Below are 15,000 nucleotides of genomic sequence, written 5' to 3'. Positions count from 1 at the left end.
CTAAAAGCAAGCTCTTCAGCGTAATAAGTATTAAAGTTACTAATAACAAAATTGGATGAAGTATAAAGAGAAAGGGCTTTGTCAATTTGGTCAGAATCAAAGTTAATCTGTCTAAGCCATCCATGTGACTTGAATTCTTTTCAAATCAAAGGATATCGACCATCAACTCTAAGATCTGAAAATGAAATAGAAAAATTTAAATTAGTCTCACAAAGAGCATTAGATCTGGTAAAATTTGCAAGTGGTAAGATTTGACTAATGAAAATTTACTTTAAAGAGCATGAATATTTGTAAAAAATAAATTGAAACAATTCAGTGATAATGATGTCTTTTTTTACTAGTATATTTATGTACTTTATTCATGTTTTTAATAATTATATTTCTTTTCTATCTCTATAAATCTCAAATCTGGCCTTGTATGGAATACTGTTGCCATATCTGGGGCGGATCTTCTAATGATGTCTATTCTCTTTTACACAAGGTGCAAAAATGCATTGTAAACAAAGTTGGACCTGCTCTTGCAGCCAACCTCCAACCATTATCGCATGGTCTTTAGAATTTTATAGTTGTTGATGGAATCGGTGTTTCTGAAAGCTACCATACTATCTAGCTGGTCTCAAAACCATTAAACTAAGTTTTAGAGCTGTACCCTCATTAGAAGTTTAATCCCCACCACATCTTTGGTAGTACCATGCTCAACTTGTTTCTCCCTTGTTTGCCAAGGCTTTTATTTTGAAATTAAGGAGTTAAGAGAGGGTTGTAACCACAAAAAGTAACCTCATTGATTGTATTGGCCTCCCTCTATATATATACACACTCTTGCTTGGCCATCTTTAATTTTTATAATAAAATGTTTTCTTAAAAAATGAATAATTTAGAAGATTGGGAAAAGTTTAAAAACTTTAAACAATTTTTTTTTTAATTGATAGATTGCCTGCCCAAACTAAAGCAACAACAACAAGAAGATATTTATTTTCCTCAAAATTTACAACCATATAATAATACAATGATAATAATAACAAGAATATCTATAATATTATAAATAATAAAATCATAATATCATTATTAAGAATAAATATAAATAATTGGTTGACAAGGAAGGAGTCACTCATGCAGAAAACTGATCAAAAGAGTGACACCAAATAATTATATTAATAATAATAATAATATCAAAAATAATGATAATAATATTATCATTATTTTTTATATTAATAATAATAATAACTTTATTGATTAATAGAGCAAAAGTAACAGCAAAAATAATAGTATTTATAATAATAATAGTAATAATAAAAATATGACAAAAACAATAAAGTTTATATAATAATAGTAACAAGAAAAAGAAAAAAAAGAAAACTAAAAGAAGTTAATAATGATAAAAAATTAAAATAAATTCTTTTTTAGAATTTGTTTAAATTTATTTTTACCTATTTGTCAGTAGAAGTAGCAGCAGTCCTTACATATTTACCTATTTGTGAAAAATTGAAAATATGGGTTTAACAAACTTTTTTTATTATAATTTTTTTTTCTTAATATTTAAAAAAAAGAAAATGAATATTTTTGAAATTTTTATATAATTTAATTTTTTTGAGACCCAACAAGATATACTTTTAAAAAACTTTTTTTTAATTAATATTAGGGACCTATTAGATGTTCAATGGTCTTGAAGCGCTCCTAGAGATATTTTTCATTCAAAAATTTTTAAATCCAGTGTTATTTTATCTTTTTTTTTTTTCCGTTTCTGCTTTTACATAAGTTTTTTTTTCCGCTTCCGCTTTTACAGTGACAAGACGTGTATTTGCGTACAATTTTATCAACGAAATTATTATAAGTAAAAAAAGTTTAATAAAGTTAAAGCAAATAATAATGGTAAATGTTCAGTCAACTGAGTTTAATACTTATAAAGCCGAGCAAGATAAAATAATTGGAGCATTAAACAAGACAATCGATGAGCTAAAAAATTGCAATTCTCTGTTGTTAGAAAGAATTAAAGCTTTAGAAAATGTTAAGTCTTCAAGTGCACCAACCTCAACATCTTGGGCAAACGTTGTTAGTGGCAGTGCACCATTAAAAAAGTCAGTTGAGCAATTGCATATTATGAATGCTGTTGCTGCCGAAACAAAAGAAAGGGAGAAAAGGGAAAACAATGTAATAATTTTTGGCATAGCTGCATCAAAAGTTTTGGATACTGCAAGTGCTAAAGAGGAAGATTAAAAATTAATCCTAGACATGTTTAGTTCAATCAACTCAAATATTGAACCTAAACAAATTATAAAGCTTAAATCTAAATCTGATAAAGAACCACCGTTTGTTGTCGTCCTTAATAATAAAAAAGAACGAAATTCTATTTTAAAAGCTGCGAAAATCTTAAAAAGTTCAAGCAGGTTTAGCAATGTATTTATCAACCCTGACTTAACTGAAGCCGAAAGGTATAATGCCAAATTATTAAGAGATGAGTGCAAAAAACTAAATTTAGAAAATGCGCAACCTTTGGTTTATTATTATGGAATACGTAACGACAGAGTTGTTAATATCGTCAAGTAGCAATTAATTTCAAATAACAGGAAATCAAATCTGAACTGTTACGAATCATTAACTTCTGTTGGTTCTAACTATATGTCAATAATAAATTTTTGTCCAAAAATAACTTGATTTATCAAATAAGCAAAAAAGTTAAAAATGAAAAAATAAGTTGAAAAAATATTGCTAACAAACAATTTAATTTCAATAACAATGACAGCTTTTCTTTACAAAAAAATCCAAATAAAAAATTTTCTTTTCATCTTTTTAACGCAAGAAGCCTTGCCAATAAACTTCATGAGTTTTATTTATATGCCGAGGCAACAAAACCGGCTGTAATCCGTGTGCGTGAGACATTTTTCAATAATAAACTTTCTAACGCTATTTTATGTCCTAAAGATTACTCAATTTATCGCAAAGACCGTATTAAAATTGGCGGAGGAGTCGCAATTTACTGTAGAAATGACATTAAAGTAGAACAAGTACAGATTAAGCAAACAGATACTGATATTGATATCATCTGTGTTGATATGATTTTTGGATCTCAGAAACTCCGTCTAATAACTTTCTATCGTCCACCTTTCTATACAATAACAGATGTTGCTTATCTTGAATTAATGATTTCACTTATTTATAATTTGTGTTACTCAGTGTCGCAGATTATTATTGTTGGTGACTTCAACTTACCTAAAATGGATTGGCCTAGCTATGTCTCACCAAACGAAAAGTGTCATAGTATATTCTTAAATTTGGTAAACAAACTCGGTTTGCACCAATTTGTTAAAGAACCCACGCGCAATATGAATTTTCTTGATCTTGTTTTTTCGAATAACAGTTCTCTTATAAGTGATATATCTGTTGAGTGTCCTTTTAGCACTAGCGACCATAACAGTCCAATTTTCTATAAATACGAACAATTTCAACCAGTGTGAAAATTAACCAGAATCTTTCTACGACTTTTCTAATGCTGATTTTAAGAGCCTTGAGTTATATTTATCAAAAATAAATTGGGATTTCGAGTTTTCTTGTGCCTGTACAATTGAGGATTACTGGAGCATTTTTCTAAGGCTTTTTGGTACTGGTATTAATGAATTTGTACCTATTAGGAAAAAGTATTATAACAAAACGAGTAATTGCTATCCAAAATACATTAAAAAAATCTTAAGCCGCAAAGTATTATTATGGAAAAGATGGACAAATAATAAATAATAACAAAACCATTTATAACAAGTCAGCTTACAAACAGTACGCCAGGAATTGCAAACTAATCTTATCTAATTACCAATCGAAAATTGAATTAAACCTAGTCGAGGGAAATAATATTAGCAAGTTTTATAAATATGTTAATAATAAAATGAATATCCCTAATAAGCACCACCATCTAATAGACAAAAATAACAATAACAAGGTCACTTCCAGTAATATAGAAATTGCTAACGTGTTTAATAATCATTTTGGAATTGTTTTTACAGACGATAATTGCTATTTGCATAATATTGCCACTTATGTTAATGATCCAATAAGTATTGACACGGTTCATTTTTCTGTGGAGTCAGTGTATAAAACCCTAATGGGAATTAATCCAAGTACCTCTTTCGGTCCTAATGGTTTTTCTAATGCAGTTCTTAAAAAGTTAGCTAATGTTTTGTGTTTTCCTCTTTCATATATTTTTGAGGCTAGTTTTACATCAAACGCTTTACCTAATCAATGGCGCAAAGCTTTCGTCTCCCTAATTTTAAAAAACAGAGCTACATTAGATCCTAACAACTATAGACCCATCTCTTTAACTTATACTTGTTGTCAAATCATGGAAAAAATTATCAACTCACATATTGTTGAATATCTAAATAAATATAACATAATATCTCCTAGTCAGCACGGATTCCTCAATAAACATTCTATATGTACAAATCTTTTAGAATCTACTAACGATTGGAGACTGCACTTGACAATCATCTGAATGCACATGTTATATATATCAACTTCCGAAAGGCGTTTGATTCCGTATCTCATTCAAAATTAATATTTAAACTTTCGTTATACAATATTCGTGGTAACCTTTTAAAGTGGATCACTGCATTTCTCACAGACAGATCTCAACAGGTGAAGATTAGTAGTGCTTTATCAGATCCGATTCGAATTGTAAGTGGTGTTCGCAATTATTGTTTTTCTCAACGAGTTGTAAATATCGGGAATAGTCTGACATCAGAAGCTGTAAATGCTGATAACATTTGTATTTTTAAAAATAAAATAAAATCGTGCAATTTCGATAAACATTGTGTCTATAAAGTAAATGAATAAAATCTTGAATGTTTCTATTACAAACTATATTTGTTCCTATGTACTTTGTTTTCTTATTTAAGGGCATATTGTCAGTGTCTATTTATTGGACCTGTATGTCCTTTAGAACATGTATTTTTTATTTTTTTATTTTTTTTAACTTGTTCTAATAAATCTTTATTTATTTATATAGAATACATTAAGATGCGAGCTGCAGACATATTTCTAAAATGTTATTTTTTGAACCACCCTGATAAATATATATATATATATATATATATATATATATATATATGTATACATATATATACATATATCTATAAATATATATATATATATAGATCTATAGTTTGTTGTCTTAGGGAAGAGTGGAAGAAAAAAAGTGATTCATACGCCAACACATACGTCACTTTTAGTTACTTTTGACTTTCGTCCTACATTTGCGTTTTAGACGAAAGTAAAAACCATTAATTTAATTACAGATAAATCGTTTTTAAAAAAACCCACAAAAACGCAAATTTAATTGACCAGAATGTTTAAAAACATTCTGAATGTTTTTAACAATATAAACAATGTTTTTTTTTTTTTTTTTTTTTACTGTAAATCATGCGCGGAGTGTTGCTACATCGACTATCTTATAGCCTGACTCGCAAGGGAGTGCTGCTACATCGACTGACAAATAGCCTGACTCACAAGGGAGTGCTGCTACATTGACTGACAAATAGCCTGACCGGCAAGGGAGTGCTGCTACATCTACTATCTTTTAGCCTGACTCGCAAGGGAGCGTTGCTACATCGACTGAGGGTTTGGTTGGGGCAGGCAGTCTATCAAATAATAAAAAAAAAAAATTCCGGTCTTGCGTTTTAATTTTTACTTTTTGTCAACAAAATATGGAAAAAACTTTCGCACAACATCTGCGGGTTGTATGTATATATATATATATATATATATATATATATATATATATATATATATATATATATATATATATATATATATATATATATATATATACACATATATTTGTGTGTGTAACATGTATATATATATATATATATATATATATATATATATATATATATATATATATGTATATATATATATTTATATATATATATATATATATATATATATTTATATATATACACACATATATCTGTGTGTGTAACATATATATATATATCAGGCCTTGTTACGAGATTTCGCTGCGTAGCGAAAATGCGTAAAGCATTTCTAAGTTACTCAACTCATCAAATATATTTTGCATCGTTAGAAGTTATATTGCGTCACTCGCGTCTTTTCAAGTACCGCATTGTAATTAAAGTTATTTTATTAACGCGTTAAAAATCATACAAACAGTTTGTTTTTTTCTCACTATAACAAAAGTTACAAATAAAATCTAAGTTCTTATATAAAAAATTATTTTTATTATTTTTTTCAAATATGAACTAAATTTTACTTTGAAAAAAATATTTTTTTCATGAAGCGTAAAATAATGTTTGTTTATTTTCTTATGATTTTTATGTTTATTTTCTTATGATTTTGGTTTTTGGTTATTTTATTAACTGTTAATAAATTTTTTCTTATTTAATATATGAACTCATTTTAATGTTTTTAAACAAGAAAGAGTTTTTTTATCAGTTTATCAGTTACCAATAACATATTCGTGATCATAATTTGTTTTTATAAATTAAACGAACGTCATTAAAACTTTACGTTATTGAATTAACAATAAACAAAATATCTTATTAATAAAATATTTACATCAAAATAAATCGTGCATTTTTTAAACTATTATGACTAAAAATAAATTTTATATTTAAAAGAAATTTATATATTTAATTCCTTAATATAAAACTTAAAACACCTAATTTTTTTAACTAATTTTTAACAACAACAAAAAAATTATTTAACAAACTGTTTCTTTAACAAAAAATCTATTAGTTTACAATTGCGGTTAAATACTTACGACTTTATTTCTTCTGAATAAACGTCACGTTAACGACAATCAAAAGATAATTTAAATATTCTAAAAGATATAAGTTTTTGCGTAGCGCAAAACTGCTGAACGCGTAGGCAAATCGCCTTTTCGCAAGCAAAATGCGAGCTGCGTAGCGCTTCTTAACAAGGCCTGATATATATATATATATATATATATATATATATATATATATATATATATGTATATATATATATATATATGTATATATATATATATATATATATATATATATATATATATATATATATACATGTGTGTGTAACATGTATATATATATATATATACATGTGTGTGTAACATGTATATATATATATATATATATATATATATATATATATATATATATATATATATATATACATGTGTGTGTAACATGTATATATATATATATATATATATATATATATGTATATATATATATATACATATATCTGTATATGTATATATGTATATATATATACATATGTACATATATATGTATATATATATATATATACATATATCTGTGTGTAACATATATATATATATATATATATATATATATATATATATATATATATATATATATATATATATATATATATATATTTACATGTGTGTGTATATGTACATGTAAGCAATAGCCACCTCGATTGTAGTGTTTCTCTCTGGAGCTTTAAGTAGCTGAATTTTCAGGAGCTTTAAGACAATATAAGTTTGAAAAGAAACCATTTTTTGAAAAAAACAAAAAAATGTGGGTTTTATTTGGTTTAAACTTTTTTTTTTTAATAAGCTGTTTAGTCAACTTTTTCAATTAAAGTAAGGGATTAGGCATTTCACTCAAATAAGTTATGTTTTCTATCAGAAACACAGCTATAATTCAACAATTCAATCATTCAATTCAATCAATCAACTTGTTTCTCCGCCAACGGCCTTATTTGTCAAGGTTTTTGTTTTGGAGTTATGGAGTTGAGAGAGGGTTGTAATCACAATTGAAATAACCTCTCTGACTGTAGTGGCCTTCATTGCCTTGGGGAGGCGAATTAACATTAAAAAAAAATATAAAAAAAGAATATATATATTAATATATATATATATATATATAATATATATATATATATATATATATATATATATATATATATATATATATATATATATATATTTATATAAGGTTATTCGTACATGGAAATCGCCAAAAAGTTGGGAAATGGAGCAACAAAATCTGGAATGAGGAAGGTGTGCAAAAGGTTTAAGGCAACCATTACCTTCAAAAATATCACAACAAATGGAAAAATTAAGAAGACAACTACCAACGATGACAGGGTGATAATGAGTCTTGCGCTTAAGAACCGAAGAGCAACTTCAGCTGAAATTAAAAATGATTTAGAGGCCGCCAGAGTTTCGGTTAGTTTAAGAACAATTCGCCAAAGGTTTTTTGAAAATGGTTTAAAAGCAAGAAGACCCAGAAAAAAACCATTCTTCTCACATAATTGATTCCATCATTTCCATTTTTGGAAATGATGGAATCAATTATGTGAGAAGAAGGTCCGGTGAAGATCTTTTACCTGAGTGCATATTGGTTACAATGAAGCATCCCATAAGTGCAATGGTGTGGGGATGTATGACCAGAGATGCTGTGGGTTGTATCCACATTGTGGATGGTATTTTTAACGTCAAAAAATACCAAGAAAACATATTAGAACCAAATTACTTCCATTCATTGATGATTTGTTTGAGGGGAAAACAGAAACCTGTGTGTTCCAGCAGGACAGTACTACATGGCACTGCAAAAACTGTCAAAAATTGGTTTAAAGCCAAAAAGATTTTGAAAAAAAACGTTTTGAAGTGGCCTGGAAACAGTCCAGACCTAAATCAGATAGAAAACCTGTGGTCTTTCAAAACTTGTAAGGAAAGAAAAACCTGGGAACAAACGACAAATAATAGAGGCCATAATCAAGTCCTTGTTTCACGTGATCAGCACTGAAGATTTGGGCAATTTAGTGGACTCAATGCCTCATAGGGTTGCTACAGTAATAAAAGATAATGGATATCCAACAAAATATAAAGTTTTTTTTTTTTATAAGCCATTTTTTTAATAACATGTTTTGTAAGCTATAAAACGTAAATTTACCATAATTTGCCACTTTGTCGTTAAATTGTTATATTTTTATATTAAAATTGTGAATTTTAATCAAAATTTTAGTTTTTTTTTAATCTAAACACATCAAAAATAATAATCAATATAGAAAACTGCATAAATATGGTTATTTTCTTTTAAAAAACACACCAAAGTGAAGTTTTCATATATTTTGAAGGGGTGTCCATTCCTATGGCCACTAGTGTATGTGTATATATATATATATATATATATATATATATATATATATATATATATATATATATATATATATACATATATACATAGATACATAGTTACATAGATACATAGATACATACATATAGTTAATTCTTAAAAGCATCTTTATTCTTTTAAATAGGTGCATTTGCCTTAACTATACGAAAAATAAAGTTCTTTTTGTAAACATAACTCTACTCTACTTTACTTTCCTGCAGTAAGTTCAAAGTTGTTTATAAAATATTAATTTGGTTTAAATTGATATTTTTTCAAATGGTTTAAACCATTTGATTTAAACCTATCAACCCTGCCACATTAATAAACAAACTGTTTAGCTTCAGGAAAATAGATTCTGATAATGAAAACACTATAATTCCAAGCCTATCTGTTAATTTAAATCTTTTGAAAAACTTGAAAGAGTAATAATGATTAAAAATTTGTTGGGCAAACCAATTTCATTTTTAAGTAGAGTTGCAAAATTTATTAGAATTCTAGCACCGCTATCAGCAGAACATGCTATAATAATATACCTACCTAATATAAGTAAAGTTATATAAATTTAGTTGAACCAGCTTAATAAAATAAATAAATAAAAATAAAGTAATATTATAATATAAATAAAAAAAGCTTAAGGTTCTGTTGTGTTATGCTTTATAAAATGGTATTGCTAATATAAGTGGTATTGCATATCAGTTTTATTCTTTTTGAGTACCAGTCCACAATGAATATTTTGTTTTTAGTACAATTTGACTTATTAAAAATAACAGGTAGATTTGTAAATCTGATTAATAAAATGTGTTGTATCAAAGTACTTGCATCGAGAATCATATCAAAAATCGCATTCCTAAAATATTTTTTTTAACATTCAATTAAGTATACAGGTTTTTCAAAAAAAGAAGAAAAATATGAAGAATAATGAAAGAAAAGATTGTTGCCCCCTCCCAAACCATCAGGTTTACCGGCTAATTTATATTTCTCTAAATAATTTATAATTCCACAATCTAATTTAGCATAATTAGTTTTTATATTTTTATGCTATGACATTTGTACCAATCAAAATGATATCTCATTAAAAACGTGAACCTAATAACCGATAGCATTCGATAAATGATGTTAATATAAAACTTTAAAAATTGTGTTTTATGTCATTTTATCTATTCTTGAAAAATAGACAATTTAATAGATAAAAATTGACATAAAAAAACAATTTAAAAAGTTTTAACAACTAATACATTTTTTTCTTTCTACAATTCAAGTACGCACACGTGTGTTTTTATAAAAAATCAAAAAGTTTCCTAAGGTTTTTTAAAAAGTTCTAATAGAATTCCATTCAATTGCACATGCAAAGAAAATATTCATTTAAACTGTTTTTCTGTATTTTAGTAAAAATAGATATTTGATTGTTTTAACTTTGTGTTATGTAGATTGTTAACAATGTGTTATACATGTAGGTCAAAAAATAAGAAGCATTCCACAAACTCTCAATATAATAACTATCTTATATAAAATTAACTTAGTACTAATAATTTCGTTTTTTTCGTTTTTTCGACTTTTTAACTTTAAGCACAAGTTTCTTAATAAAAACAACAAATGAGCTTTAATGGGATCATTAAATTGTAATAAGTTTTGTTTTACACCTATTTACACATTTTATTTTACACATACTTTTGCTGTAGATCGCATAGCAAATGCTAAATTTATGCTTGAAGCTGGCTGTATTTTAAATAAATGAGCAAGCAAAAAGTCAACCAAAGGTATGGAAATATGACTGATGTTGAAAAACTGCAAAAAATGCATCTATCGAGGAGAGTATTTTAGCCCATTTGCGACAGTTAAACAATCAGAGAAAGCAATTGTTGAAAAGGTTTCAGCTTAGATATTTTGTTGTAAGAAAAATCATTTAAAATGTATAACCAATTTGTTTAAAAAAAAAATGATCATGGTGAAAATATAGGGAACGCTTATTTAAGTGATAAAAAGCTGATGAAATCATTTCTAAAATCAAATTAATATTGTGTAATAAAAACCATTTTTTATTAAATTTTACTCAAGAAATTATGAGAAAATAGTTTATAGAAACTCAAAACTTTAATTTAATTTTAAAAATGTTGCCGAGGTAATTTCAAGATAAATGGAACTTCTGGTGTGAAGCCCTCTGCATTTGTTTACTGAGGCCAAAAAAGCTGAATTTCACAAGCTGTATATATATATATATATATATATATATATATATATATATATATATATATATATATATATATATATATATATATATATATATATATATACACTCCTGTCCATAAGTTTGTCGGATTTCTCAATCTAAATGATCCCACAATAACTCAATTGGGTTACAATCAGGACTCTGCGGTGGCCAAGTCATGACCTTCAACAATCCTTCCTCTTGTTTTTCATTTAAATATTGCTTAATCACTTTAGCAGTATGTTTAGGATCATTATCTTGTTGGAACACGAATTGTTTGCCAATTAATTCGGTTCCACAGACTAAAACACATTCTTACAAAATCTTTAAATAGACTTCTTTTGTCATTTTCTCATCAATTTTGGCAATTGATCCCACTTGGCCACCACCGAAACAACCCCAAACCATTATATTCCCACCTCCATGCTTAATTGTTTGCATAGTATATTGCTCCAGCATTCTTTCTCCTACCCTCCTAATCCTTCGTTATTATGAAAACTACTAAAACACCTAAAAGAATACAGGCGCAACAAGCAGTTGTTCATTCCAAATGCTGTAGATCACTTTCGATTTTCCGGAAGAAAATAATTGTTATTAACGATGAATCATACTTTTATTTAAGCAACACCTGTATTCTGGAAATGCTGGGTTCTACTCTTTTGGCATAAATGGAGCATTAAATCATGTAAGGTGGAAAAGAAAAGACAAATTCGAGCCAAAGTTACTTGTTTGGATTTCATTCTCGACAAAAGGAAACTCGCATTACATAGCTCCATCAGGCCAAGCAGTCAATGAAGATTAATATATTTCAAAACGTCTTGTCAAATTAGATAAATTTATTGAAAAATATAATAAAAATGACAGTATCATTTTCTGACCTGATTTTACTTCGTCACATTCACATAAAGTACAAGACTTCTAAAACCAATAAATATTGAACTTGTATCAAAAGTGCATAACCCTGCTAATGTGCCAGAATTATGACCAATTGAAGATTTTTGGTCTGAACTTAAAAGATTGGTGTACAATAAAAATTGGCAAGCTGAAAATCTTGATTAACTTAAAAAATGGATAGAGTTTTCAATCAAGAAAATTGACATAAAACGCGTAATTGGCTAGCTGCTGCAACATTTACAAGAGTGATAAATAACTTTTATTGCATGTTCAGATAAGCAGTCTGATGTCATTCTGAAATAACCTGCTGCTGTAGGCTTCGGAGTTGCTGGGAGTTTTGGCTTATAACACTGTGTTATCTTAAAACTAAAGCTAATAAATCAAATGTGCATGAAACATTTTTTAAATTATCGCAAAAATGCAAACTTAATTGACTTGAAATTTTTTTTTTCTCAATGCATAATGTGTTTGTTTTTTTTCAATGTTTTATATTATTTTTATTTTTCAGGTTTTTTTGAATATATATATATATATATATATATATATATATATATATATATATATATATATATATATATATATATATCTATATATCTATATATATACATATATATATATATATATATATATATATATATATATATATATATATATATATATATATATATACATACATATATATATATACACCCTAACGCTGCCACTGTATATATATATATATATATATATATATATATATATATATATATATATATATATATATATATATATATATATATATATAGGGTGTTAGCCAGGAATATATTTTTTACCACGTTTATGCGATTTTGGGAATTTTTATTGTTTTTTTCTTAAAAAATTGCCGACCTGATGCCAAGCTCTAACAGTTTAAGGTCAGCAATTTATTGCCAACTTCATTTTTCCTAATTCCGAGGGCTGATATTAAAATATATAAATAGATAAATGATATTAAAAATACCACCATGTAGATAATTGAAAGTCGTAACTTTAATCCATTTATTATAAACATCTATATTCTATTTGAATTGTTTTCTTAAATTTAACAATTTTTTATGTCCTTTTTGATTTGACTTTAAATAAATTAGAATGATGAACATATTTTTTCTAGCTTGACATTTATTATGTGCCACCAGAAACAGAAGAAGTTCTAGTTGGTAGTCAACCATCTGCTTTGTTTGAATTTATTTCAGAAATGCGAAAATCAGTTACTTCAAAATGTTCTGGACTTTTGGTAATTTGTTCATTTATTTATTAACTGAAAGAGTCAATTTTATTTGTTTAATGTACTTTTAATATTATTGAAGATTTATTCATTTATTAATATTATTCAAATTAGTTTTATATTTTTTATAATCACAAGTTACATACTTCGAATCGATCAGTTTGTAGACTAAACTCCTTGATAATGTTCGCATGAGATAATTATCAAAGCATTTTATTTATATAATTTATTTTATCTGAAAAGTTTAAAATTAAATTGGTTTTTTTTATATCTACATTTCATTTAGACAACACATGAAAAGATTGGCTCCGTTTTTTCATTCACTGATGCTTTTTTAAGAGGTAATTTTTATTTTATATAGTATATTTATATGTAGTAAAATGATACCTACATAAATAAGTTATAACTAAATATATTTATTACATATCGTTGTTGTGCATAGCTTTATAAAGCATCTTAAAGTAGTGGTCTATATGGAATAAGAAAGAATTTCTTGTAAATAGTTAATAAATCTTAGAGAAACTTTGTTTCTAATGAATTGTGTTCAAAATGTATGCTAGAAATCTTATTTCTTACAATGCTTAAAAGTGTATGTTATATGAATAATTAATGAGTTTAAAACCCATACTTTTGTTTTGAGTGATTTGTTTTAAATTTTTGAAGTTAGCATCTCTTGTAATTCCCAATCCTTACATCTTTAAATTTAAAGTAAAATTGGTTGCAGATTTTTTAGTAAGGTTGCTTTGATTGTTATAACACAGATTTTTCGTCAGTTATATTTTCCATGAAAATTCACAGACAAATAGCTCAAGTTTTTCTATTTTCCATGAAATGACGTAACTCAAATGTCACATGAGGTTTTGTGTAGCGCTGTAAGTGTTGTGTTACATTTGCGTTTTGGAGGTTAGGGTTTGCTTTCCAATGTTTCTTTTTTTTAATTTTATGTTTTATCTTGAAGTGAAGGTTGTTTTATTTGTAGTAATCATCATTGTTGTATATTACTTAAATTTATTTATTGTTTTTATTCTTCAAAGTCTAACAGAAGAAGAGTAAATTTATCAACTAACTTATAGAGATCGACACAGTGTAGTGTAAACACATAAACTGATTAAACTAGCCATAGATTTAGTGGAGTGTACAATGTACACACCACTACACCTATGGCTAGTTTAATCAGTTAATGCGTTTACACCTTTTCCAATACATATAAAAATTATATAAAAAATCCATGCTCTTGTAAATTAGTTTTTTTATACAATCATATTAGTTTTTTTTATGTATAATCAATATTTAGTTAATTAAGCTGTTAACTCGTTAATAAATAATAATATTAATAACTTTTTATTAACAAATTTTCACTGAAAATAGCAAAAATCATTTCTTAATATCCATGAATTTTTACTGAAAGTAACAAAAATCATCTCTTAATTTCTATGAATTTTCACGGAAAATAACACTAAGCCAGATTGTTTTTGAAAATACTTTTAACTTATAAATAAGCTATTAATATTTAATGACTT

At 26.4% G+C, this 15,000-nt stretch overlaps 1 protein-coding gene across 1 annotated transcript in view; it reads left to right on the top strand.

Moving 5' to 3' along the window:
• The window catches only part of LOC100213200 (MICOS complex subunit Mic27), a 28,970-nt gene that overhangs the window by 1,944 nt on the left and 12,026 nt on the right, over positions 1-15,000 (top strand). The window contains exons 2-3 of the mRNA XM_065816924.1: positions 13,367-13,489; positions 13,767-13,821. Of these exons, the coding sequence (XP_065672996.1) occupies positions 13,367-13,489; positions 13,767-13,821 (178 nt within the window). The remainder of the gene's footprint in view (positions 1-13,366; positions 13,490-13,766; positions 13,822-15,000) is intronic.

The sequence above is a fragment of the Hydra vulgaris genome, chromosome 13, assembly GCF_038396675.1.
Source record: "Hydra vulgaris chromosome 13, alternate assembly HydraT2T_AEP".
NCBI classification, from domain to species: Eukaryota; Metazoa; Cnidaria; class Hydrozoa; order Anthoathecata; family Hydridae; genus Hydra; species Hydra vulgaris.
This window is presented reverse-complemented; position numbering and strand designations above follow the sequence as displayed.